This window comes from Rhea americana, unplaced genomic scaffold (genome assembly GCF_003343005.1).
Source record: "Rhea americana isolate MKP2758 unplaced genomic scaffold, rheAme1 scaffold_196, whole genome shotgun sequence".
In the NCBI taxonomy this organism is placed as follows: Eukaryota; Metazoa; Chordata; class Aves; order Rheiformes; family Rheidae; genus Rhea; species Rhea americana.
This window is the reverse complement of record NW_028186105.1, coordinates 1-27,946: the sequence shown is the minus strand read 5'-3', so window position 1 is coordinate 27,946 and position 27,946 is coordinate 1. Positions and strand designations below refer to the sequence as shown.

General features: G+C 39.1%; 2 protein-coding genes and 2 non-coding genes across 6 annotated transcripts in view; 3 read left to right on the top strand and 1 right to left on the bottom strand.

The window, feature by feature from the left end:
* UBAP2 (ubiquitin associated protein 2) overlaps positions 1-24,390 on the top strand; it is a 76,825-nt gene extending 52,435 nt beyond the window's left edge. For 2 of the 3 annotated variants that reach the window (XM_085303004.1, XM_085303002.1), the window contains 12 exons: positions 3,369-3,436; positions 5,158-5,347; positions 7,594-7,807; positions 9,285-9,559; positions 10,091-10,263; positions 11,202-11,412; positions 12,631-12,670; positions 15,480-15,663; positions 18,181-18,247; positions 20,015-20,210; positions 21,495-21,586; positions 22,442-24,390. In XM_085303004.1, coding sequence (XP_085159130.1) covers positions 3,369-3,436; positions 5,158-5,347; positions 7,594-7,807; positions 9,285-9,559; positions 10,091-10,263; positions 11,202-11,412; positions 12,631-12,670; positions 15,480-15,663; positions 18,181-18,247; positions 20,015-20,210; positions 21,495-21,586; positions 22,442-22,774 — 2,043 coding nt within the window. In that variant the 3' untranslated portion in view covers positions 22,775-24,390. The remainder of the gene's footprint in view (positions 1-3,368; positions 3,437-5,157; positions 5,348-7,593; positions 7,808-9,284; positions 9,560-10,090; positions 10,264-11,201; positions 11,413-12,630; positions 12,671-15,479; positions 15,664-18,180; positions 18,248-20,014; positions 20,211-21,494; positions 21,587-22,441) is intronic. The other variant, XM_085303003.1, reaches the window with a different exon arrangement.
* On the top strand, positions 5,657-5,740 carry LOC146596928 (small nucleolar RNA SNORD121A). The gene has a single exon (XR_014895599.1). It is a non-coding gene; the product is annotated as a small nucleolar RNA SNORD121A (small nucleolar RNA).
* Positions 9,681-9,764, top strand: LOC146596927 (small nucleolar RNA SNORD121A). Its single transcript, XR_014895598.1, has one exon. It is a non-coding gene; the product is annotated as a small nucleolar RNA SNORD121A (small nucleolar RNA).
* Positions 24,391-27,394: 3,004 nt separating the features above from the next.
* On the bottom strand, positions 27,395-27,919 carry LOC146596925 (interferon-like). Its single transcript, XM_085303001.1, has one exon. The coding sequence runs from the start codon at positions 27,839-27,841 to the stop codon at positions 27,416-27,418; it is 426 nt and encodes a 141-aa protein (XP_085159127.1). The 5' UTR covers positions 27,842-27,919; the 3' UTR covers positions 27,395-27,415.
* Positions 27,920-27,946: the final 27 nt, after the last annotated feature.

Here is a 27,946-nt window from a genome sequence, read left to right as displayed (position 1 = left end):
AAAAAAAAAGAGCCTCAAACCTGCCTGGGGAAAAATAAAGGGAAAAAATGATTTGTCTGATTTTAAAAAATGGAGGTGTAGGGAAGTACAGTCTGTGCCACTAAATGGAGTTTTATGGAAAACAGGTCCTTGAATAAAGTTGTTCTTGATCTTTAAGTAAATTATAAATTAACTGTGACAATGYAGTCTGTCCTGCTAAGAGATAACTGATCTTGCATCTTTTGTTGTGTTTTAAAAATAACTGTATGATATCAGAAAACACACTAGTGGATTAAGATCTGACTTGCAGATTTCAGTAAGCAGCCTTTTGCAGGAGACTCCTTACTGAGTGTGGGAATTTCCAGGAGGGCTGCATGGGAATTCAGTCTTAGGCCAGATGCCATCTAGTGTCTTCATCAATGACTTGGAAGCAAGCAGAAAATCGCTACTGGATAAAATGTGTGGAAAATGCAAAAATTATTGGAGTAGCAAATAAAAGTAAGCTTGTCATGCAGAGAAATCTGGAACTCTTGCTAGATTCGACCTGTTCTAATGAAAACTGTTTTGATATAGCAGAGTGTGTATTTCTTTTATAGGAATAAGGAATGCAAAGCTTTGCTTCTAGAACAAGGGACTGTTTTTTGGAAAGCAGTAACTGAAATATTTCAGAGTTATAGGGGACAGTGGAAAAAGAGTAGGTCAGCATGATCTCCTAAAAGGATAATGCTTTGGCAAAAAAAAGCTGTTTTAGTCTTTCTTCATGTAGGTGTTCTTTCCTCTCCCCTAATCATTCTTGATTGATATTATTGTATTTGGACTCTGCTGAACTTGATTCCGAAAGTTTCAATCAAATTGGTAATCAATTACAAATTGCTTTTACAAAACAGAGGTTGTAGAGAATCTGGGAAGGATTAGATTTTGTGATCTAATAATCCTGTCTGGAATTTATCTTTGGACAGTGTTTGGACAGTGAAATATCAGATACATTTTAAGGTAATAGAGAGCTCTGTTTTCCTATTACATTTGTGATCATTTTCTCATATCTAAAGAAAAAAAAGTTTAACTGCAGAAACTATGAACAGAGGAGAAACAGAACTGCTGGAAAGTGGATGAAGGCGAATGTTTCCTGAAAAATATTGGTTGTCATAGTTTTTATTTGAAACAGCAACACTTAAAAATTTTGAAAGTATACTTTAGTTTGTGTTTCTTTTACCAGGAAGCAGTACTCATGCTGCTTGTTTTTAATTTTTTTAACTTCAGTTCCTGATACCGAAACACTAACGAGGTTTTACTGTTTCTGATTTGATAATGTTGATTTTTATCAGGATGCTTGGGTATATTATTGGCTCTTCTCATCCCATATCAACTGGCAATAGGAGATGGTAGCTCGTTGTTAAATATGTTGTCTCTGTGGTGATTGGAGAAGGATAGGTTTAAGAGCTGAACTGCAGAGGTATGCCAATGCCTAAGTGAAAAATTCGAGTATAACTTATGGTTAGCCTAACCAGTTTTGTCAGGGGAAGATAATACTATTTTTAAGAAACAGTAGCTATATCTGTGTACCAAAAAACTTTTCAGCTGCTGCATGTGTTATGCATTCTGACAAATGCCATAATCCCAGCAGACTTAGTTACTTGATTTGAGCTTGTGGCGGAGTTTGCCACAGTGTGTAGCTTAAACTTGAATGTAGCAGAGCTGGTAGCTAGAGACTTTGTATGCTAGTTTATTTGAGGAGAAAGATTCCTCCCTACTACTTAGATTATGCTTTTGTGGGTCCTCACAAACGTCCTCAGTCTCCTTGATTTGCCTAATTTTCAAGGTTCATCAGCATTTTGGTCACAGTTGGTCTTATTCTAGGTTAAGTGGGTGTCAGAAACTATTGGCATTGCAGAGAATTGAATATTTAATAGCAGGACTGCAGACCATAGGCTGCCATTAGTTGACCTCCTTGAACCATATGATGCAGGAATCTCTTAATGCTACAAATAGCACAGTACAACTTGTTTTAACGTAGTGTGTAAGGTAGGAGAAGGAGTGAGCAACAGAAGAAGAGCCTTTCTTTATTGCAAATATACCTGAGCTGAAATTTCTTTTTTGTCAGTAAATAGTGTTGTGGCCATGCAACAATATTCACAGAACAGAGAGGTGGAATCTGTTCCAGAGGGCCGAGGTTAAATGTGTATTGGCAGCAAGGATTATGGAGGAACTGTGGTGAATTTCATTTTTTTTTGTAAGTGTTGCATGTAGGTAGATGATAGCAGAGTACATATGAAATAGTTCCCTTGCCTGTTGGTTTACTTCTATTTGTGTAACAGGGCTTGAACTGTGCCTCTTGAGTGCTAAGCGATTGCTCCCAGTCAGCCCTACTGTGTTCTGCTTAAATCAACAGTGTTCCATAAGAGAATCCCAATCAGATGAATATATTTGATTATATATGTTCTTTCAGTGGAGCTGCCCATGGGATAGTAGATGAAATTGGCTCGTGTCCTTGATGTCCTTTAAGATGGGCTGCTGCCAATATATGCAATTAAAAATACATAATTTCCTGCAAGAGCTCTATTCAAATATCATGTTTTAATGGGGTTCTTTGTAACTGTTTGAATAGATCAGTTATTCTTTAGTTTCAATATAGAGTTACACCAATGTAGTTAAGGATGATACTGTGCAAATTTAATTTAAAGTATGACCGCTATATATACATATTTTTATCTTGTTAAACCTAACACATATAAGTTTAAGAGCTGTTCTAATTTTAAGTATTCTTGTCAAAAGAAGGGAATTAGCGCTAGGAAATTGCACCTATTTAGCTCTATTTTTCAGAAAAACTGTTAAGAAGCAAAAGAACCCTCCAAAAGACTCCTCAGTCCCCCAACAACCTGTGCAAATTGCTCTGTCTTTATTGTATCAGAATGGTAATGTGAGCTGAAATGTAAAACAAAGGTATAGATGAAATGAGTGACTGGGAATGGTGGGATGTGTTAGACTTCTGCAACAGATTTTATCAGAGCTCCTCTGCTGAAGTCCTAAGTTACGTCTATGTGAGCTGTCTTCACACTGATGATATATTTGCTGTCACAATAGTTAGTTTCTACTGGTAAAATCTTCCCTTAAACTGTTGCCGAAACTTACATGATTACACTGGTGTGTTCAATAAATTACATTTCATAACATTTTAGTTAAATTGGTACATGATTCTATGGAAAAGAATTTATTGAAGTTGGACTAAATTTTCTTAGCTTTTTAAAGGGAGCTGCATCATGACTGCTTGTAGTGGTAGCCTGACATTACTGTTTTCTGAAAGTATGTGACCAGGATGGAATTTCTGCAGATGTTGTAGCAGTGAGGTGTCAACATGTGTATGATTAAAATACTATTTCTCTCTCTTTCAGCTTTCTGAAACAAAGGTCTTTACTGCTTCCTCTGTTCCAGCTGAGAATCATGTCACTCCTGGGCAAAGGTAAGCTCTTCTTCCACCTTTTCCTCTACACCTAAAAATGATTCGCTTACTGAAGCAATATTAGCTTGCACGTGTTAAAATTAATGTTGAATAAAACACAAGGATGGTCCTGATCAGAGATTGCTCAAGCTAATTTTAAAATTGTGAAAGCCTTATTGTAAATAGTTGGTTCTATGTGTGTTCCTATGTTACCTTTATTTGACTGTGGATGTCAAATCCACGAAGATAATACTGAAAAGACTGTGTCTTTACACAAAGACTACAATATAGTAGGGAAAGAAAGTGTTCTACTTTTGAAAAGGAAGCATGATATTGCTAGGCAGAAAATAGAAAGCCGGACCCTCTAGGTTCAAGAAGTATTGGATCTCTTTGACAAATATATTAACAGAAAAGCTTGCATTAGCAAGAAGGTGAATTTCCAGATCATCATCCAGGTTACTTGCCTTTGCTCAAGCTAGTGATTTCATATAGAGAACCGAAAATGTGGTAGCTACTCCCTTACTTGCTTTTCTTTGTCTTCACTCAGTGCCTGACAAATGGTGATGTGGAAATAGTTGTCTGGTTTAGCTAACACTTCCTCAGCTTACAGGAAAACCGAATAAAGCTGTGTGATCAGTATTTCTGTAGTCAGAAAGCGTGATATCTGAAACTAGATGGCCTTATGGTCCCAAACATTTTGATACAGCTTAAGTTCTATACTTAAGAGTACAGTAAAACTTTGCTTACAACATGGATGGAACTTGGAGGTGGCATGGTGTCAATTGTTGTAGAGTCTATATTCTTTTAATTCTTAAACGATATGCATTAGTTCTGATGTACAGAAAACATTGCAGTTTATAAACTCAAGTTCTAGCTTTTTTTTCTTGCTTTTTTTCCCCTCGTTTCATAGAAGAAGCCTTTTGGATGCTTGCTTCAATATCTGATCAATATCTCTAGTATACTTTATCCATAGTAATAAAAGTACTGAAAGTAGCTCTTCAGCCCAAGCTTGCAGTGTATTTAGGATAAACTTCAGTCATAATTTTTGGAGTAATTTCTTTTTATTGTATGAATACTTTGTTTTACCTTGGATAAACCTCTGCTAAATGTGGTAGGGGATGATGAGCCATGTTAAATATATGAAAATACGTGTTTCTTACCTTGCTTAGGTATATATGTTAGAACAATTTTGGATATGTGTCTACTATCTGGAAAACTTAGCTTCTATTTCTCCTGCTCTTGCGGTTTCTATGTAATCAGGCAATCACTGAATTGCTACTTGTGTGACGTTGTCTGTTACCATCCTCATGCCCACCTTGTACAGGGGTAGGCCTTTCATCCCTTACTCTTTATAGGATTATGTGAGGCCCAGGGGATGTGGATTATTGATGTGTATAGTGAGTTGGCAGATAGAATTCACTGAAATGTGGCATCTCTTTTATCACTTGTCTCAAGCTACATACTTATTTTAGTTATATGGGTTACTTTTATGATGCATGATGTGGTAGGAGTTGATAATATTTGAGGAAAGGTGCAAAAGATGCTTAAATTCTCTTTGTAGTGGAAAGTTTCAGCTAGCATAATTTCCCTTTCTAGTAGAAACCTCTATTCCACTTCGTCATATGGAGAGTTCTTGTATGGTAGGTAGATGAGCAAAATTCACAAAGACTTAATGCTTTCTTCAATTTCAGCATTGCTTAACTGTCATATTTATTCTAGCTAAACTTTGCTTTTTCTTACAGCATTGATTTGGTAACACTGCTTCAAAAGCCTGTGACTTCCACCCAAGAAACAGAAGGCAACTCATTTGAGGCTCCCCAGCAGCAGACCTTTGGCCAAGCCCTAGTCTTCACAAATTCTCAGCATAGCACGCAGATGGCATCAGGAACTGGCAGCTCCAGTGCTGTAAACTCCTATTCTCCTCAGAGTCTGGTAAAATTGTTTTACAGTTTCTAAATATTCTGTATCTTGAAGAGTAAATATTTCAGGTCAAACAACTTTTCCAGTAGTGGCTATTTCATGAGTTATTTCAATATTTGTAAAATTTAGGATGCAGATGTTGAAGAAACTGGATTAAGAATATCCTCACAAAAATGTAAAATACATGACTTCTTATGTTTTTGCTAGGTGATTCTTTCTTAGTCTACATGAAGTACTTGTATTAATTTTTTAGTAGAGAATAGATGAGTTTAATGCATCCTGATTTGGGATGGTATTGTTTGTTTATAAAGTGAAGTTCTATGCCAGAAAACTGTGATGTGGTATTTCCAAGCACATATCTGACTGCTCTTTGTGGAAAACTGACTATTTCTGAGTTTTCTGGAGTGAAGAAAAGTGACTTCCCTTCTTTAATAATTTTGAGGGCTTGAAATTGGGTATTTGAATAGCTTCTCAAATAATGAATACAACTATTAGTAAATTTTAGTTTGGGAGGCCAAACCTTCTAGTCCAATGGAGTGACATTGCTGCAGCAACGTGATCCCGGGTCCAACCAGGAGCAAGGCTGAGAAGATATTCCCAGTAGGCATCTGCACAAACACATATATACAACATATATACACAGCCAGCCACACACATCAACACAGACAGTTGCACACAGTACTCACACAAACAGCACCAGCAGCCTCACCGTATTCCCTCTGGCTGATCAGGAAGAAGGTCCATTAGGGGGATACAGATACACCTGTATGCACTGTGGATACCTTCAGCAGCTAGGCTTAGATGCTGAGCCCGTTCAGGAGCTGGCCCTAGATCCTCAGTCTACCCAGTTGCTGGCATCTGGACATAGGAGTCCCCAAGGCCAGCAGCAACACTCCAGTTGCTGGTATAACTCCCCTCCCTAATTACCATCCACCCCTCATGCACATATGTGTGCATGCACATACTGTGCACACACAGGACTCATGCTAATGCAAATAGGTCTCAGCTGACCTCACAGTGTCTCTGGCAGTTGACTGGGACTGACCTCCCCAGTAGCCAGCTAGTTGCTTCTGTGGGCTTGCCCTCAGACACGCACACCCAAGCGGGTGTCCTAGTTGACTCCCAGATCCTACATACGCACATACAGCTCCAGTGTCACTTTGCCTCTTTGCCTGGCTTGAGGTTTGTTAGCAATTGTAAACTCACTTGCATACCCTTGCTCACTCCAGTTGCTGGCACCACAAATGCATCAGCCCTCTGACTTATGAACCCCCTTCAGTTACTGACACTTAATTTCACTTGGTTTGGTCTCTCGAGCTGCTGGCACCACAGACACGTGGCCCCTTACTACCTGTGGTCTGACTGCAGTTGCTGGCACTCAGACATATGTTCCACCCTCACCACACACACACACACACACACACACACACACACACACGCATGCATACAAAATAGAATGTCCCTCACCCAGAAAAACAGAAAGGAATTTAAAAAGAAGATAGGACAGACTGCACTACTCTGGTACAGGGCATAGCCAAAGAAGCCTACAGCTATTTAGCTGCGACAGGTCTTCTTTATCCCCCTAGTTTCCTATATTTATTCCTCTCCAAATAGCCTGGATGCCTCTCTTTCTCCCCTAGACATCTCATGATGAGTCTTGCATGATCCCAAAATGCTCTTCCCCTGCATCCCATAATGCATAATATTGTCCTTAGGCAGTAACCCCCTCCCCCCCAGTGTGAAAGGTGCTTTGGAGAACTGCTCCTGTTGACTCGTCTTTACTGGGGTTCAYATGTGCACAGTGGGGCTGATGCTCTACTGGGACAGCTCTGGGAGGAGCTCGGTTAGTTYCTCTGAGTAGGTAGTTCAGGTTCCTCCAACTGTCATTGTGCTTCTGCGCTCCTTAGTGCACGTGGAGATGAGATTTTTATCACATAACCTAATGATAAATATGCGCTATTTTGAGGTGCATGGTTTCAAATAAATAAACACTATTCCAGGCATAATGAGGAAGTAAATCAGTGCATAAAAAAAGAATCTGGTCTTACCCTGCAATAGTTGAATTTTTAGTTGGTTACTTATTAGTAATCTTAAGTATTAGTAATGAAAAGGGTTGAACCAAGTAGCAGCTGAAGGCATGGATCTTAAGGTGATGTTCAAATTATTTACTACATGCTTATCTCCCCCCTTCCTTTTCTCTCTCTCTCTCTCTCTCTCTCTCTCATTTTTTTTTTTTGGGTGTGTGTGTGTTTTGCTAGTCTGCAGTTCTCTGTTCTGGCTTTGGAGAACTTGGATCCTCTAAACTGGCAAACTCTACTGGATCCCAAATCTTGGACCAGTTGAAATCTCCAGGTTTGGGTCAGTTTACCTCTCAACAAAACAATAGTAGCTCTACCACCACTACCACGACTACCACATCATCTTGGGATCTAAAGCCCCCCATTTCTCAGTCTTCAGTCCTTAGTCAGTTTGGTAAGTACTTTGCCATAGTTTCCCCTCTCTCTCTCTCTCTCTCTCTCTCTATCCTAGTCTGAGATTTCTCAGCAAAACAAGAGTTTAAAATGGACTTGATGAATGTTTTTTTTGAAATGTACTCCTAATAATATGATTGAATGGAACATATAGATTTCCACTTATTTGCTGATAATGATGTTATGAAAATATCACAAAATAAGTTTTGAGAGATTTAAGCTTATCAATAATAAGTGATGCAGCTTTAGAAATTGTTGAGCTTTCATGTAATGTCTTTGAATTAAGGTACTGAAAATTTAAATGGAAATTTAATGTGACTGTTTCTCAACAAATTGTAAAAATACTTATTTTGATCATTCTGTCTATGCTGCTTCTAGCTAAATATAAAGGTGTACCTTATTTTGTCTTTTTTCATTTTTTTTTCTCTCCTAACCACTGCATGGATTTGCAATGAGTATTTTTCCTCATAATGTGCATCCCATATCAGTGTTCTTTCTTCATGTACAAGTCTACACTTCCTGAGAATGATGCAGATTATGTATTTTGTCTTTTCATAACTGTATAGATTTTTCATTTAATTGAGTAAAATTAGGATAAATAGAGGTAAAAATGGCATGAACTTTATTTTGGCAATGTAGCTTGTGGCAGTGCTCTCACTGTGAAGAAAGATAGGTCTTGTATCTATCTTGTGTTTACATGTGTCTACGCATGTTTCCAAATAGATAAGCAGCCAATTTGGTAGCAGTTATAATCTTTTGCACACAGTAATGCTGCTAAAATATTTATGTACATTTTAAATTGCTTTCTAATGCAGTTTACCAACTGAATATACAAATCTTGTACATTGTGAGTGCTGTGGATCTCTTACGATTATTAGCCACTGCTCTGAGCCATTGCTGGACTTCCACAATCTGAAAACTATGAAAGGGAAGACTTGGAAAAAAATTCCCATATCTAGTATCTCTTGACTTTCACACAGATTAGAATGATAGATGACTTCTTGCTTGTGCTGAGAATCTCCTTTTTAGAGTCAGGAAATCCTAATTCATAGTACCTCTAAATGGCAACTCCAGACTCTTTGAAAGTAACCAAAATTTAGAGGCACAGTTAACTGTAGTGAAAATTGAAGTGTTTGGCTGTTTTTTGAGGCCTAATATGTGGTAATACTATGTGACTGTAATATACATTCTGATATTTTTAAAGAAGGTTAAATAATGTTAGCTCAAAACTTGGGGAAAATCACGTGTTRGCTTTTATTATTGGAATGGTAACGTGCAGTGTTAAACTTGCGATGATATCTGAGATGGTACACATAATAGCTGTAAACTGTGTGAAATAAAGAGTGCCACAGCAGCAAACTATGTTGTGTGTCCTGTCCCCCCCCGCCCCTCTTAGTTCTCAACATTAAAGAGTAGACGTTCTGAGAGCAGATTTTAATGCTTTAATTTTGGTATTTCTTTTTCCAAATGCTGGCCAGACTTCAAATCCCAGCCTGAACCATCTCCAGTTCTGAGCCAGCTGACTCAACGACAGCAGCAACAAACACAGGCAGTCCCTGTTCCTCCTCCTGGGTTGGAGTCCTTCTCCTCCCAGGTGAAGCTCCGAGAGCCGTCGCCAGTAGACGCCTCTACAGCTGTTAGCAAAATGTTGCAGCTCCCCAGCATATCTATGGATAACCAGGCAGTGACTGCCCATCAAACCCAGCAGAAACAGATGAAACCACAAAAGCGGAGGATAACTCCGGCATCCAAGGTGTGTAATTCAGTGGAGCTAGTCCTCTGTAGACATGCAGTGTAAATTACTGGGAAGGAAGAGAGCATGTGGTCTGTTTCTTGCCTAAGAAGGAGTAAACTCTAAGCTAGATAGTTTTACAGTCCAAAATACAGTGATGTGGTCTTTCCCAAGCACATACCTGATTGCTCTGTGTGGAAAATGACTGTTCTGAGTGATTTTGGATTGACTTAGTGGTGTCTACAAGGTAAATGTTGGATGAAGGGGGATAAACATGGATGATGCCTTGAAATTACAGAATAGCATAGCTTACTCTTTCAGCCCCAAATTAGGGCATAAAATCAATAAATCAATTTCAGGTTAAAAAATATAGTTAATTTATGCAATGTAAGCTGTAGTAGATGTAGTTAGCAGCAAACATTGAGATGGTAACTGAATAAGCCTGTAGTTAAAGGAAAAGGGAGATCTTATTTTCATATAGCTTTAGCTAGCGTATATGAAAGAATTACGTCTTTTTTTTTTTTTTTTTTTTCTCTCTCGCTCTCTCTCAAGATTCCTGCCTCTGCAGTGGAGATGCCTGGATCAGCTGATGTGACGGGGTTAAATGTTCAGTTTGGAGCTCTGGAGTTTGGGTCAGAGCCTGCACTCCCAGAGTTTGGATCAACTTCAAGCAACGAGAATACCAGCCAGACGACCAACAATAGCTTGTACTCAAAATCTGTAAAGTACGTGAGAGTTCCCTTTGTGTACTCTTACATGTTCTCTTCAAGGGTCAGGTTTGTGCCAAAAATGTCACGGCAAAGTTACCATGTAATGGAACGGGGAAATATGATGACTTGTAAGACTCCGTTTTCTGTGGGTGACATCTTAAAGGAGGAATCTCTTTTCTAATGGCAATCAAAATCTATTTGAATGAGTGAGTGAGAAGCTGGAGATAACACTGATGTAAATAAACTTTTAATCAAGTGCCCTTTTCAGCATTACTTTCTCATGTTTAATTGTCCTGTTTTTCAAATCTTTTTGAGGGTTTGTTTCCTCAGAGCCCCAATTCTTCTACTTCTGATCCAGGAGAGATGATTTTTTTTTATCTATCTGTGTCAATAAATTGGCCCCAGATTGCAGATCTAATGTTCCTATAGGATGAGAAAAGAGTACGCAGAAGCTCTAACTTAAATGCTGAAATTGCCAATGATAAGTACAACCATACTAATAACACTTATTGTTTCTATGTTAAAAAAATTTACTTCAGTAAAAAACTACCAGAAACTTTTTCAAAAATATTGTAAAATGAACTTTGACTTATAGTTCATAAAATGATTTAAGCTGTTTAGAAAGTAAGTCTTGGATATTTTTAGAGTATTTTTTCCCCTTTGTGCAGTTTATTCTTAGAATTATAATATTGTAAGTAACAGTCTATTGCAAGAGATCAGGTCTGTGTCATCATATACCAGACTTCTGTGGACCTATTTAAAAAAGTGGGATTATGATACTTGAACTCTGAAAGCAAAATTACAGGTTTCTCATTATTTTGATTTCTAATATAAATTATATGGATTTGAGCATCTCTTACATGGTTCTAGATAATTGTATAGGAGCTGATATTTTCATGCAGGTATTTGAGATGATGTTTACCAAGATGATAAATAACTTTTGCTTTTTCCAGTGATCCTTTGAATACCTCTTTGACAATATCCAATACAGTACAGGAGTCCACCTACACAACCTCTGCCATCACCTCTTCCAGTCTGACCTGCTCATCCCAGAGCACTAGCCCAGTAACAACAACGTCCTCCTATGACCAGAGTTCTGTGCATAGTAGAATAGCGTACCAAAGCTCCATGGCTCCATCTGAATCAACCCCTGTTGCAGTTACGGTGAGTGAATTTCAGAAATAAGACCTTCAAAAGAGTTTAAATATTCATGTTATATACGTTAGACTTGTATCACTCTGCTATTTTAATACTTTTAACCAAACCAAGTGATATCTTTAATTCCCAAGCCATTCTGTTCTTTTTTCTTTCTTTTCTTATCATGTAGCTGTTTTCTTGCCGTACTGTATTTGGGATACAGTAGCCTCTGATCTTACAGGTTTTGACATCTTAAATTGCTGTCTGACCTTTTTTCCTAGTAACACCATTCTAGTTGAATTTCCTTCCCTGAAGCTTAGCTTTTCAGAAAGGAACTATCTCTCTATATAAATATTAGTCATGATATTTTGCTGTATCTTGACAGTTTCTGTCCAAAGGTGATATCATTTATTAAGTTTATAGGGCACCTAGCAAACGGATCTAAAACTGTTTGTGGATCCTGCAGCATTACTCTTTCTGTTAGATTTAAACACCAGCGGGAATTAGTTTCATGTTTTATTTTAAAAAGCATATCGGAGATCTTATCTAGGACGGAGAGGCGCGCGCTCTCTCTCTTTCTCTCTCAGTATTCAAAAGCACCTACTCTCTTTGTATAAGGAATGTAGGTTTGTGTTAAGAGAACTTAATTTATTAAATGCTTAAGGAACTTGTGAGAATTTAAGTTTTTTTTTTTTTTTTACATCTGGCCTTTGATATGTAATGGCTCAGTTACACTTGTCTTCTGTACTAGCTCGTATGTACTGGTGAGGATCAAGCATAGACTATCCACTTCTGTACTCCAGCGTTATCCAAAAAACAACTGGTGCTTCTCAAGTCTTATCTTTCAATGGAAAAAAATGGCATTTTGGCGTCTCTGTGTAACTTGGATAGTTAAAATTGTGAGTTGCATTAGATCAAAAGCACAACCATTTCCTATATGTTAACGCAATTCTCTTTCTTGCATATCGGTGTGAACCTGCAGTTTATGTTGTATACCATACATGGGAAAGTCTTTCAGATGGGCATAGTTTGGGCAGTGTGTGGAGTTCTGTTTGTTCAGGACACCTTGCACTTGAGACAACTTTATTATGTGGTTTTGTTAAAGGCAGTTAATTTCCTACCTTTATTGTCTTTAAGTTTAGAATGAACATAGAATTTTGCATGAAGCATGTTGTATGTGTGAATCAGTCTGAAAATTTAATATACCGCTGTAAGGTGACTTACTCTTTTCTCTTTTGTTTACAGAATGGGCACAGTGGTGTTCGAACACAGCCAACTCTTGACAGTAAGTTTTCACAAAGCTCCATTATACACAGAACTCTCTTTCTGACCTGTCCTCACTACTTGGTATGCACATGGTAGTAGCAGTGATACCTGATTTAAGGTTTTGTACCGTTCTTTCTGTTTATCTTTGAGCAATTTGAGTTTATTTTGTACTTGCAAAGAACATAAAGCTTGCTAATTGGCTAATACCAATATATGAAATTAGCCCTATTAAATATATACCCAAATGTGCAACCGTAGGCAGTCTTAGAGTTAGAAAAGCTGCCACATTTGTGTTTTTTTTTTTTTATTTTATTTTTTCTCCCTGAAATTTGTGTGTATGTGTGTGTACATATTAAAAAAATGTGTGTGTGTATTTTTAAATCTATATTTCTATCTATCTATCTGTTACTATTTTTAACTAATTTTTCCAGTTCCCATTTGGGAAGCTGTGATTAGCCTGTAGTGGTAATTCAACAAAGCCACATTCTTTTAAAGTATCTCTTACTGCCTGTAGTGCAACTTATGCCCTGTTGCAACCCTGTGAGCAATAAAGGTAACTTCCAGGCTCCCTCTGCTGTGTGGCTTACTGTCTTGCAGTAGAGTGAAAATACTACAGTGTTGGCTCCAATATAGGCATTATTGTTTTCGTTGTATTGGCTTGTTTTTAGCGTGCTGCTTTACTTGTAGTGCCCTGATAGCTCTTTTCCTGGAGTTAAAATAATTAAAATACAGTTCTTGCTCTTCCGGCCTTTATGTGCAGCTTTATGGAAGTTTTCAGGGCAGCAGTGTGAATTAATCTATTTTGTAATTGCTGCACTTCAATTTTAAATCTGTCCTCCTCTTAAACATCTCATCAGTTGTGTCAAGAGTGGGGCAACTTTTTGTTTATTTATACTTACGAGTAGAAAGGACTTGAGTATTCAAACCTGTAAACAATATTTTTTCTTAGCAGCAGCTTCTGTTTAACTTACCTCTTAAAAGAAATTGTAATATGTAAGACAGCTTTTCAGATGGAAAACTTTCTTGCTCTCAAGTACAGAATTAATAAACAAGGTGTTGAAATTCACTACAGGACATACCTTTTTGGTATGGAAAACAGTTCCAAGAATTTCTAATATTTTTGTAGTTATTTTGTAAGAGTTTCATAATTGGTTCCTTTTTCTATGCCAGTTCTCTTTTGACTTCTGTTTTTTTCCTATATCTCAAGCCTGTAAGCTGGAATCCACCTTCTTCCATGTGTCCTAACTATTTTTAACCTTTCTTTATTACCGTGTAAAAGTACTGACCTTTATCTTTCTATATGTGCTTCTAATAGCCTTAGTTAATAGTATTTTTCATCTCTCATCTTTGCTATTGTTGTTCTTTACTATTCAGATTTCATCCTCTCTAAAGCTTAAGTCATTCAAAACATGACTGTTGTTATACTTTGGATACTTCTGACTTTTTCTTTTTTTTCTTTTATTAGTGGTGGTGGTGGGGTATTGTGCTTCATGTCCAGACATCTTGCAAAAGTCTCTTAATGAAATTGATTATTCATTCCCATAAATAAGGGACATCTACTCTGACTTCAGGAAGTGAACAAATCACTCTAAATATATTGAGAGTGGTTAACGTCTATTTATTTATTTATTTATTTTTAAAAGAATATTGCCAAGAGATGTGGGGTGATTTAGTTGTCTCCTTCATGATGGTGCTTTCACTTCTGTCACTTTTATTTCCTTCTCTGTTCTGTTACCCTCATGTCTATTACTGAGGCTGAGAACTCTTGATTTCTTTGAGTGTAGCATTCAATCCAGCAACCTAACTTGGGACATTTAGGGAAAAAACCAAAAGAATAATGTGAGCAGTGATGCTTAACTTCCAAGTATGTATTTGGCTTTTGGTGAGCATTTTAAGTTGACTACTTTTATCCCCACAAGCATACAAATTAATGATTGAGCCCTTGGATAGTGATCTCTGGTATTGTATGAAAGCATGGTCCAGCAGAAGGCAGGGCTAAATTCACTTCTTGAGTTTTATTGGTGAGTATTTCTAATTCTATGTTCTTCAGAGGACAAAAGAAAATAGTATAGGAACAGCAGGAGATTTATCCTGGGTGGTAGAGTGTTTCAGTGTCTTAATAAAAGATAGTCATCCTCTGGAAAGGCACATTTATGGTAAATTGATTCTACCATATAAAGGCCAAAAATACAACTTCAGTGTTAAGCGTTTCTTGTTGTCGGTGTCAAATAAAGTAAGTCAGTATTTGACAACTCCTTGGCCTTTAAAGGTGCTTAATGCTATATTTGATGCGGCCTTTTTATTGTAAGTTGTTTTACTCTATACTTTTGACTGAGTGCTCCGAACTGGCAAGTTTTGTGTGCCCTCGCACTCCAGTGATCCGAATTTCAGACTCGAATAGTGCTGCAGAAGAGAAGAAGCAGGGGTAGAGGCAAAAGTAGATTTGTGCAGTGCCTTGAAGACTCTGTGTAATTCGCTTTGTGGAAGGGGCTGGAATCAAATGCAAGGAACTTTAAAATGTGGACGGAATTGTGGGCAAAAGCTAGTAATCAGATAGTGAGAGATGAAGTGCACAAGGCTGTATTCTGTTACATATGTACCAGTGAAAATCATAAATCTATTATAGATGACAAGCTTGAAGGGAAAAACTGATAGTTCTGTTGCTATCTGAATTTTCTTTAGTAGTGAGACTTCTTGATACTGTTACTGATTCTCAACCATGTTTTTTGTAAACCCAGTGGAGAATACCGTTGTGTTTCTGAATCCAGCTTGGGATATTATGTATGCTGGAATTCATCTCTGAATGCCTTTTTCTAACTTTATTGCAGCTACTTCATCAGTTCCAGCGTCTAAGACAGAGCCTTCTCCCTCTCTACCTTCTGCTGGTTCACTGCCTAGCGTGGTGTCCACCACTGCTTCACTTCTGCCTTCAGCATCACAGCACTCAGCAGCGTTGCCCAGCTTGCCTCAGTCCAGTGATTTGGCCAACAGCTCACTGTCCCAGTTAAGCAGGTACAGCAGGAGTTGTGGTAATCTGAAAGGAGCTGAATTTTGGGCTGGGGGTAAATACAAGGGTGATTGTGTAGGGAGACTGTCAGACAATATGGTCCCCTTTTCTGTCATTAACTGAAATTAGGAGAGGTATTCAAAGAGAACAGGATCTTTCTGGCTGTGAAGTGTAAGCCCTGGGCTCCCTCTTAATGATATAGCAGCTGTTACCCTCAAATTTTCATGATGTGAAAACAACTTCGTGTTTCAAAGGGCTTCTACTTCCATTTTATGCCAGTTAGTTAATTGATCCCCCACTTGTTTTTTTTTTTTTTTTTTTTTTTTNTTTTTTTTCCTGTTTTGTCTGCGGTGCCTGCTATTTGTTTGGTATTATAGATCTGAAATCATTCTTTAACAGTTTACTTCCTGGCTGATTTTAAGCATTGTAGTTTCATTCATGTTTATATTTCTTAAAATTAAAAAACTGAAATGTTCCCGTAGGGACAATGTGTGGATTCTTCTAAGGCTTTTCCTTATGACACTTCCAAATAGCAGACTATTGCTCTTGGAAGTGCATTCAGCACAGCTTAGCTCGTTTACATTATCTATTTATTTTTCAGAACCTGTTACTTGAGCTCTGTCCTTAGGCATGTAACATCCTGAGGCTGTACTGGTTGGTTAAGTTTTTAACACTGACCTTTGTTCTGTGTTTGGCTATTCCAAAAAATATATGGGATATCACAAGTTTTTCTCTGTTTCCCAGGCATTGTTGATACCCTTTATACCATAAGTGTTTTCTCTTGAACAGAATTGTGAATATATCAAATAGTGAGAGTTGTTCCGTTCACATTAGAAACATCACCTCTCTGAATTTTCATTTTTTGAAAAACTTTTAATATTGATTGAAATTTTGGTTGGAGTGTTGATGCTGTGGGACAGATGCTTACTGACATGAAAAGATGATGCCTGAATTCCAAGTATGTATGACTATTATGCTGACAGCTCTTATCTGAGCCTCTGCTATAGGTCAGGTAATGAATTAGGGCTGCTTAGAAGAGTGATATGTGGGTGAGGGAATGTTTTAGGTACTAAAACCATTTCTTTGCTTGCTACTTGAAGTCCTATCATCCTGATTCCTACAGATGGRGAACAGTTTTAAAGACTGAAAGTGAAATGAATCTGTGAAACTTCCAAGACTTGCACTAGACCCTCACCTTGACCAACTGACAGAACTGTCTGCTCTTAAATTAGGGCATATTGTTTAGTCTGAAACTTTATTATAAACACTGCTGTATTTTCTTATGGCTATTTCCATGGAAAATACTAAAATATTTGTTGTGTTCAGGATCTCTCTTGCTTCACTTGAAGAGGAGCTTGCTGAACACCAAATCATAGATATTTTGAAGTGAACGTGCAAATACAGGAACGGTTACAGCCCACTTTTTAAGTCATTGTGTGATGGTTGGCTTTGTTCAATGTTTATTCTTTTTATTCGATATCATACTATGAAAACTCTGTTTTTGACATTGAAGGTAAGGTATAACTTTCGTCAATGTAAAAATTTAAGAACCAATTTCAGCCACCTTTCAAGKAGACATTAATGGTCTTTGGATTATAGATGAGAATTGGTGCTGCTGTTACTGCCTCAAGTTTACAGGCGTACTCTACTAGGGAAAAAGGTGATGCTGAGACTAGATTTGCTTCCTAAAATTTAAGTTGTCTGAGGATGTCCTTTAGTAATGGATTCTTTATTTTGGCATTTTACAGTGTACAACTGAACCTTTTTCCAGTGTACAAATGAACTGATTGTTCTGATTCATGTTTTAAATGAGGGAATGGCTTTGGAGGGGAGTGTAGCAGTATGAATGGGACTTGATTGAATTTCCAGATGCTATAGTAGTCTAATTTTTCTGCTTTCACAGATTATCTTTGTTTGCTGTTTTTTTTAATCTTTGTCTTCCAAGAAATTGTTGGGGCTGTTGGCAGGCTTATGGGCCAAATACTCTATAGTTTTAATTAATTGAACAAATATTATGCAGATTAAATGATCAGAAACACTCTAGTGAGTCAAAACAAAGCACTGCCTCACCACGTAATTGTTTCCAGTAGCAACCAGTAACAGTTGCTCAGGGAAAGAATGAGAAACAACCCATGTGTCCTGTGGACCTTCTTCTGGTGTACTCTTCTGGTTTTGGCCATCAAATGTCCTGGAGTCATTGCTTTGTAATTCTTGAAGCAATTGTTGATTTTTAAAAAATATAGTAAACTGATAAATAGGAATGAGTAGCGTTTTAGATTTTTATCACAACATTTCTTGCAATGTGGTCAGATATTAGTATGTTATCATGCTCTTTTGGCAGACTGTTCATTTCATGTTGTAAATAATGGTTGACTATGCACTTAAAATTTTTACACTAAGCAGTAGATAGTAAGAAAATAGTTAAAGGAAAGATTGTCCATATATTTTATATATGTGTTTAAGATATAAGCTGAGTCTAGGATATAAATTAATTGTACTAATTCTTTACAATTTCTTTCTAGCTCCCTTTCCAATCATCAGAGCAGCCTTTCCCCTGCCTCAGTGTTGTCTTCAAGCACATCACATGCAGTAAGTTCTCTTTGTGTTTCAACAGATGTTTGGCATGTAGTCAATTTATCTGATGGTTAAGACCTTCTCTCAATTCTCATTGTGTCCCAGTACACCAAGAACTGAGATGAGCTTTATCTCAGGGGAGAAGGAAGACTGCCAGCCCTCTAGTGGCAAAAAGATTGTCTTTGCTACTTGTGATTTGTATTCCATCGAGAATAACTTACAGAGATTTGCCTGTTGCACAACTGCAGAGGAACTTTCCGTTCCAGGCGGGGGAGAGAGTAAAGAAAGAATTTCTTGTAGCAAGTATATTTAAAATAATCTTTAAAAGTGGCTCTGGGAAACTGTTCCAAAATACGGAGTGTCAGCAGCCTTCACTGAAGATGTTAACTGGCAAAGTACAAGTACATGCATGATGCATGTAATGACAAATGTCTCTTAACAGGTTATTTTAAAATTTACCACGTGATATTGCTGTTACCTGTGTATTTAATGCATTTGAGATAACAAGTAAATAGTGTTGAATAGGGTGCTCTGGATGAGGTTGCACAAACTTAAATGAAAGGAACACTGCGTGGTAGTTCTGTGATGGGATACCTCTGTACAGATCCCATCAGAGCGCACAGATAAGTTACTCCAAGCATGTCTTTTCCTAATATCTGTATTTCAGTTGTAATGTTCCGTCCATACTGAGTATATATCTTAAAAATTCATTTATCCAAATGTGCTTCTTTCCTGTGGTCAAAGTTGTTTTGGCTACTGTGAACTGATGATACTGTTTTGCAAGTATGGAGCCACTGGAGAGAGTCCAGCGTAGGGCTACAAAAATGATCGAAGGGCTGAGCCTCTTCAGCGTGGGGAAGAGAAGACTGGGGGGGATCTTATCAATGTGTATAAGTACCTGAAGGGAGGGTGTCAAGGGGATGGGGACAAACTCTTTTCAGTTGTCCCGWGTGACAGGACAAGAGGCAGTGGGCAGAAACTGAAGCACAGGAAGTTCTGCCTGAACGTGAGGGGAATTTCTTCCTTGGGATAGTGACAGTGCCCTGGAACAGGTTGCCCAGAGAGGTTGTGAAGTCTCCTTCTCTGGAGATCTTCAAGGCCCACCTGGATGCAACCCTGTCTACCATGCTCTAGGTGACCCTGCTGAGCAGGGAGGTTGGACTAGATGATCTCCAGAGGTCCCTTCCAACCTTACCGATTCTATGATTCTATGCTCAGCTTACGGTTAAGGCACTGTATTGTGCTGGTTTCAATCCAGGAACTCCTTTATACTCGCATGTTCCTGTATCTGATACATGTTAGTGTATGTGGTCTGTGTTTCAGTTTACCACGTTGATCATATTATAGGGCTTTGTAGTTTTAATTTCCACAAATATCTTGAGGAAATCTTGATAGCAATGTCCTATTTTATTTTTGAAACAAATACTGTCTTTTAGAAGAACATGAGAGTTTATTTAAAATAACAAGTACTAGCTTAAAGGAGTATGCAATCAAAGGGCAAGAAATAATGCAATAGAGGGACATTTGAGTTATTGTAATATAATTTTGTGATGGATATAGCTATTCAAATTTAATTCTCAGTAATAGTTTTCTTTGAACACTTAAGAGAAAAAATTGCAAGCATGCAACTTAGTTGCTTGCCTGATACGCAGATAATRCATATAATATTGCACATTCTCTTCCATGTGCTGCTGCTGTTCAAAACGTTGTTTGTTTTCTCCCAGCATCTTCTGCTGTGGTTTATTTGCTCTGTGATCCTCATTCTTTTTGTCTCCTTTCTAGCACACTAGTGTTGAGAACACAACTTCGCTCCAGCCCTCAACAACCTTTTCAACTGCTTCAACCTCAGCCACTAGCACCACCTCTTCGGTTGTCAGCATGGCAAGCAATATGAACACTACAAACAGCCTTGGCCTGAGCGTTACCAGTGTGTCTATACCAGCTGCTACTACACGGGCAGCTCCCTTAGTATCTTCAGGTTCGCAGTATTAACAGATCACGTGGATAGAGGACTTCAGTCAGCAGGGTTGTCAGCTGAGCATCTCACCAGCAATAACTACACTAAGAAATCCAATCTTGGCTAGCATTTTCATCATGCTTATAAAATAAAGTTGCCTGCTTTTGTATATTTGAAATATTTGTTAGGGTGTTATGTAGCATTTATATAGCACATTCTATCCCCAAAGAGCTTTATAAATAGACACTAGAGCAACTCTGACTTTGTAAGTTTTGGACTAGCAAATTTGTCCAGTTTTCTGGACAAAGTATTCTGGGTTGTGATCAGCTCTTGGTGTGAGTTCACATTTGCTTTAATTTCAGTCTTCTCTGTGACTTCAGTTTATCTGGCAGTATCAAAATACACTGCAGTGTCCTCATTATCATATGTCACATCCCTGCTGCCACACTTACAGAAGTAAAGAAGGTATCTGATGTCTGGGTCATGCCACAACAAATACCGCTTTTGAAAAGGATATCCACAGAGAAAGGTGGCAAGGCTTCTTGCACTGAAGTGGGAACAATGCTAAATTGCCCTGTTGTTTCTCTGATCGACTTAAACAACTAAAAGAAAATCCTGTGGAGAGAAAGTAATGATTTAAGTATTAAGATCAAACACAAAGATTTCTTCTTTTCCCCTTCCCACATTTTTTAAGTGAAGCATCTGATAACTGGCCAGACAAAGTGTATTTTTACTCTTCTGTGTCTTAGTACTGCTTCATGGATGCTATTGAAACTGCCTCAGCCTTCTTCTCTTTGCTTTTCTTGAATGCAGTAAGTCACCCACAGAAAGTATACTGACAACATTTATTAGTTTCTATTGATGGGGACAAGGGAGGAATGTGTGGACACAGCAGAAATTTAGAGCAGAGAATTTGCTGTCTTAGATTGAGAACAATACCTACGTTTTACCTTCAAGAGAGGTCCAAGGAAAGGAAAAATTTCTATAATTCTTGTAATCTTCTCAGATGAAGTTTACAAAATCAGACTGTTCTCTGATACTGTTGTTTTCGGTCTAAAGCAATCTGTGCTTTCCCTTACTTGAGGTATGGGTCAAATTCCTCACTCTATTTTAAGCATTTTCATTAACTAACACTAAAGTCTTCTGTGCGACTCTGCTCTTTAGAAGCTGTGATAATGCATATGTTAGGGCTCATGAGCTCTATTGTCTCAAGGCTGACTCCCTCCTTTTATTTTTTCTTTCTTTGTTTTTTTTTTCCTTCTTCCCTTAAAGGCTTGTTAAAGTATCTGTATTTTGGTTCTACAGGCAAAGCTCCCCCAAACTTGCCCCAAGGTGTACCACCCTTGCTGCATAACCAGTATATTGTGGGACCTGGAGGACTTCTGCCTGCCTACCCAGTAAGCAATTTAATTGTATTTGTCATTAATTACTTAGCCTTTGCTGCAAGTAAGCCCTCTAGACCTGCTGCTGTCTATGCCAAGGCATTTGTGTTAGCACATGTTCCATCTAGGATCCCTATTCCAGGTGCTGAAGAGTATGTGAAATGCGTTCAGTGGGAGTTTACTGTTGATTATGAATTTCAAAACAGGCTTGATTTGACTACTGTTGAAGCTGAATGTGCATTTTACTATGGTTTTCAATGGAATCAGGTTTTAGGCCCTTTTAGTCAAATTAGAATCGTTCAGGTTTGTCTTACTGAAGTAGGTTTGTTGTAGTGCTTGAAATGTGCTATGTCCTGTCTGCCCGCTTTGGAAGATTGCACATAGCTTCCTGATGTCTGATTAGGTTCAGTATCTTTTTATTTGCTTGTTTTCCAAATCAGAAGTTTTATTCTGATGTTTTTCTTCATCTCACACAATGTTGAGGGATCATGTGACTGCTTTGTGGCCTTCTCACTAAATCTTAAATCATCATATTTTGAGAAGGATTGATTGCATTTACTCCCAGATCTGAACGCCTTGTAGATTTTTCAATAGTTGTTGAATGACACATCTGTGAAAACAGTATTGAAGACTGCATAGTTAAATGCTGTTCAGAGGACTGCTGTCACTGAAAAATAATATTAGGGTGACAAGCCATTTTAAGCTATACTAGCCTTAAAATCCTACACTGCACCTTGATAGCACAATGTGACATGCACTTTGCACCTTCAAAATGGGCTGGACCTAGATCAAGCTCAGTTTAAAACCCCAAATCAGTCATTATTAGAGAAAAGTGTTATAATGATGTTGTATTTTTTATCTGTCTTTAAGCAGATTTATGGTTATGATGATCTCCAGATGCTTCAATCCAGGCTGCCAATGGTAAGTAAATGGCTTGACTTCTTCATTTTAAACAAGATATCTTCAGAGTTGGCCTCTATTCAATACAAACTTGATGGTGATTGTATATTCTGTTTGATTGATTATCCACAAACAGTTTTTCTAGGTGGTGTAAATTTAAAAAGAATGATTGTTGCCACCTGCATTTGTCCATCCTGCAAATTCTGTAAGCATACTGAAATACTTTCTGCTACTGAGTGGAGAACTTTTTACTTGGATTGTCACAGCAATATGAGATCTTTTCAAACATCTTTGAAATCTTGAGTGTGGGCTTTTCCTCTTAGCAATGAGTAAGGTTGAACTGCATATGAGAGAAGCTGAGCTTCTAGATAGAGTCAGAAAGAATCTCAGCATAGTTTCTGGAAAGGTAAGGATTTTATTTCCACAAGATTGGAGTCAGGAACTTGGAAAGTTTGGTCGTGTGCACCTGAGAAAAGTAAGAGGATTATGTGATGCACTGTGTTTATAGGGGCAGAATTGGAGCTATAAACAGCAATCTGGAGAGAGGTAGCACTGAATGAATTTTGCAGTCAGACTCAAGTCAATAACAGGTCTTCCATGTGGAATCTGAAAGGAGCTAAAGATTCAGAGTCGAAAGGAATAGAGGGATGTCCCAGACAAATTCCTGTTTGGTTGGTCATCCTGGGAAGAGGGAGAAAAAAAGAATTGAGGGTGAGGGAGAAGAGAAAGCACATCTGTGAAGATCTTAACCTGATGAAGGCGTAATTCTTGGAAGAATTATCTACTAAAACGAACGGTATTTTCTTTCAGAGAGGTTGATAAGTAACAACATATTGGCCGTTCTTCTGGGGCTGGGAAGATGCAACCTTCAGACTGGGCAGGCTTCTGAAAGTGGTGAACAGATAACTCCTGGTGGAGGTCATGTGGTACCGCAGCTTTAACACCACAATGCACAGATGGGTTCAGACAACTTAGGAGGGGAATTTTTTCTTGGACACCCTGGATGCCTCAGAAACGCAGAAGGTTTGGGAAGTATGCCACTGGCTGAAGGGCGTAAGACTAGAATGACATGTAAAATGTTGGGCCATCCTTGGGAAGGCAGGACTGTATCTTTGTGGTTACATTGGTAGGAGATGAAGCAATTTCTAGCAGAGCGGCTTAGCTTTTATGAGCCTACGTTTCACATCTGTTAGCTGAATTGTGTACTGTTTTCTGGGCAGGAGAACTTTGTACCTGTAGCTGTCTCACAGGGTCATGCCAGCAGACTGTACTACTTGGGTGGGCAAGTTTGGTTCTGAGGGTGCAGGAATTGGTAATTGCGGAGGTTATTTAGAGGTGGTGGCAGTAAATGGAGGAAAAAAAGCAAGTAGATAACTCTAAATCTGATGCAGCAAAGCACATGGAGAAAAGAAATTTGTTAATTGCCTCGAGCCCATTCAAGCCCAAGAGTTAAGGGTGAACAAGACGAAACAGAAGGATTGATATTTAAACATGTATATGATATTTCTAAAATAACACATAATAAGAAGGCACATGGAAATGGTAGCCTGTAGACTTCTAATTGGCTTTTCTCTGGGAGCTCAAAGTTGAATGATTTTGAGTGTTTTTTTATAATTGTTCCAGTGAAGCAGAGTTTGCCATTCTTGACTGTGTTTATCTACAGGATGCTAAATTGTACAGGTATGATAGGTTTTAGTGTTCCTTAACTCTTCCCTCTAGGATGCTTTGGGGAAAACGCATTGTTACTGTGAAATACTAAGTCAGTCCGGCTGGAGTTACACATCAGTGCTGCATCATGCTGGAATTTAAAAATATTACATGACTGTTTCTGAATTCAGATGTGATATGCACCAAATAGGAATTCTCCAATTAACATCATCTGAAAATGAGGAATTATTCTGTGGACTAAAAATCAAAGAAGGAATAGGCAAAAATAATAATGATGTAGCTAGAGATGAAACACTTCAAGTTAAAAGAAATGATCAAATTAGAAGAAATGATGAAGCTAGGGTCAACTCTTCAAGTTGGAAGAAAAAGTTAAAATGAAAAATCTTATTGAGAATAGATAATGAATTAATGCTATACTAAAATCTTCTTTATGGTACGAAGTAAAAACAGCTATCAATGCATTTAAAAAGAAAAATCTGAGAAGTATTGCTTATAGTGGACATAATTCAGAAGCTAGGAATTACAGAAAATAGTGGAAGAAAATAACAGGACAAAAATTGCTGGAAGAAATGAAAATTGAGACCAAAAACTCAAGTATTAGATAATGATAAAAAGATGAAATATTTCATACAATGAGGAAAAACAAAACTGTGAAAGAGATACTATTCTTTTGCTTCAGAAGAACCTTCATGTCTGTATTACAAGATAAAAATGAACAACAGGCCATTCTGTTATTGGGAAGTTGTCCATATATTTGGTAGATAGTGTTAATTCAGGGTCCCCTATAACTGGGATGCAATGACTTGGAAATAAGTGATGAAGAAGTGTTATTGAAAATTTTGGGGGGTGTCTTTTTTCCTAGCAAAAGTTCTGAAACCTGGAAAAGTTCCAGAGAGAGCAGATAACTCCATGTTGGAAAAAAAAGGAAAGACCTGGCTAAATGAAGATATGACAACTTGATATCACTTCCGGAGAAGTAATGGATGGCTGAAAAAATACAGCAATTACATAAATTGAGATGAAGTTATTAAAAGCAAATAAGAGATTCCATGATGAATTAGGAAAATTGATGTTAAAGTTGAACCTCCCCTGCCCCACACATGTATACACTATCCAAAACTTAAACCTATGGACAAAATATTTGCCTTGATGAATATGAGGCAGGGAAACAGGAGAAGCAAGGAAACAGAAAAAAGGAGCATATTAGATTAAGATTAAACAAAACAAAAAAAAAACTATAATAAAAATAATAAAAATTATATTGATCAATATTCAAAAAAAATATTAGGAATAGGTTTCTTGGTTCTACACTAGACACTTTCTCTGCAAAAATAGAAAAGTGATGATAACTTTACTGAAAAGAGGAGTATATGAGGCATGTTGGGAAGAATTAGTTAAATACGAAGGGATGAACTATATTTGGACCATGAGAAAGTGTTGCCTTATCAGCAAGTGGATGTGCAGGACATGAAGCATGGGAGTAAAGATGTGAACTGTGGCCTGGGTTCAGTAGTGTACACAGTGTATGTGAGCAGCAGGGGTGGAGAGATGAGAACTGTAGGCTTTGCTGGGTGGCAATCAGGGTAGGTGGGTGCCCAGTGTCACCTTCCTTGGGGAAGACTTAAAAGGCTGAGTGTACCTCTTACTTGGGACAACTTGCCATCTGTCTAGAGCTGTTGGAAGCCAGGAGCATGTTTGTGATCCCCCATTTGGCCCCTACTCTTCTGTGGGATGTTGGGAAGGCTTGTGCCAAGGATATGGTTGTAGATTTTGCTCATTGTACACTCAAAGAGGATAGTGAAGGAGATGAAGTGAGGATCTGGATGTTGCTGGTTTTACATCCTGCTAAGAGGAAAAGCACTTTTGGAAGAGAACAGCAATGAAAAAGAGGGGCCAGTTGATGGGACAATATACATCCAGAGTGAATTTATAAAGATTTGAGCAGGCGAAGTACAGGCTTTCTGAGCTCAGGAAGAGGATGTAATGATGTCTTTGTCAATATCTGGAGTTTCTACTGTCTTCAGYTGACAAGCAGAGTACATTTACCTATGCTGTGGTGACTATGGGAGAGTATCAATGAGGCTACAGTTTATTGGAGGGAAGCACTGGAGCTGGCCCAGTGGAGCTGCTTGTTGTGGCCTATGTGAGGCTGATGAGGAGGGAGAGGTTTCTGCTGGAGGGTACATAGCATGGGCAGAATAGTTGGCTATGAATGTTGGGGCAGACTGTGCCTTCAAATACGGACAACTTATTATTTTGGACAAGGTAAGTTTTCAATAAAAGATACTTATATTTTTAAACCTTCTCAAATAAAACTAAAATAAAAAATAATATAAATAAATAAGTGAGTACTCTTTCCAGCACGAGAGTATTGATCAGTTCTTGAAATACACTGATTTCCTGGGTGAGGGTAGTCCATAGCACACAGAAAGATGTGGTCAGCTGGGTGAGCACAAAAAAGTGCACACCATGAAAGTGTGTGTGCAGCTTCTGCGAAAAGCGACTGAGCATAAAGACGGGTTCGCGCAAGGTCTTGCGCATGGGGTGGCGCAAGCCGCTGTCCCCGTACAGGGGGTGTCCCGTCCCCGGCTCCTCTGGAGACGGAGGTGAGCCCCCCGCCGTGGTGCGAGGYGTTTGGAGGAGAGTGTTGGAGCAGGTGATGCCTGGCGGTGGCTTCCCACTGGAAGGGTCGTGCTGAGATTCTGTGAGGCCCGTGACGCTCAAGTTTTTACAAAAGGTCTTTATTTGCCTCGAATAAATGGAAGGAATAAATAGAGGGCTACGCTTATCAGAATAAATAGAATAAGTTAAATAAATAGAGGGGTACACTTATCAGACTAAATAGGATAAGTTAAATAAATAAGCGGAGGGGTACTTTTTGGAGCGGTGTGTGAGTGTGTGGGCAAGTTGGTGGCACCAGGCGTTTCCGTTGTTGAGGGGCGTGGTCAGTGCAGAGCAGGAAGTAGCGGGTGTCTYGCGCTGGGGCTGGGTCTGTGGAYGTGGCCTCTGTGTTTGCCATCGGTGGTGTCCTGTGTGGGAGGAGGCGTGGGGTYGAGGTGCGYGGGGCGACGTTGGTGGGCAGGGTGCCCGAGCGTGGCTGTGGGTGTTCACGATGCTGCTGGAGTCTGYGTGGTGGAGGCGGTGGTGGAGGCGGGATGGTGTGGGTGTTGCGGGGTGATGCGAGGAGGGTGCCATGGGAGCGACGGTCTGAGGGTGAGGGGCAGGTGTAGGGTGAGGGCTGCGTGGGTGGTTGGTTGTGGTGAGGAGRGGTTGTGTCTAATCCGCCATGATGCGGGTGAGGTTGTGGATGCGCTGGAAGGCGGTGTGAGCTTCGAGGCGGACGCTGTCCCAGGCGCAGGGGCTGTGGTTGTGCGTGCGCAGGAAGTTCTGGATGTGCCGGAAGTATGTGGCGATGCTGAGCTGGTGGGTGAGAGGCGCTCGGGTTTTGGAATCCCTGGTGGCGCCCGGGAGGCATTGCTGGAGGTGTTGGATTTGGTCGTGGAGCTGGTTGAGGAGCTGTTGGTGCGCTTGCGCGTCCCAGTGGGCKGGGGTGTTTTCGCTGCTGAGAGTGGTGAAGAGGTGCTCGAGGATGCATAGGATGGCGGCGGTGGCTTGTTGTGGGTCGTGGATTGTGAGGAGGGTGTTGGGGAAGAGGAAAGTTGGGTCCTGTTGGGYGCAGGTGTGTGTCAGGCGAGGAGCCATGGCGAGGAGGAGCTGGAGGCTGTCCCAGTTGAAGGTGGTCTGCTGGGTGCGAAGGTTGGCGCAGCGGAGGGCAGTGCCGAGAGCGGGCAGGAGGAGCAGGAGCAG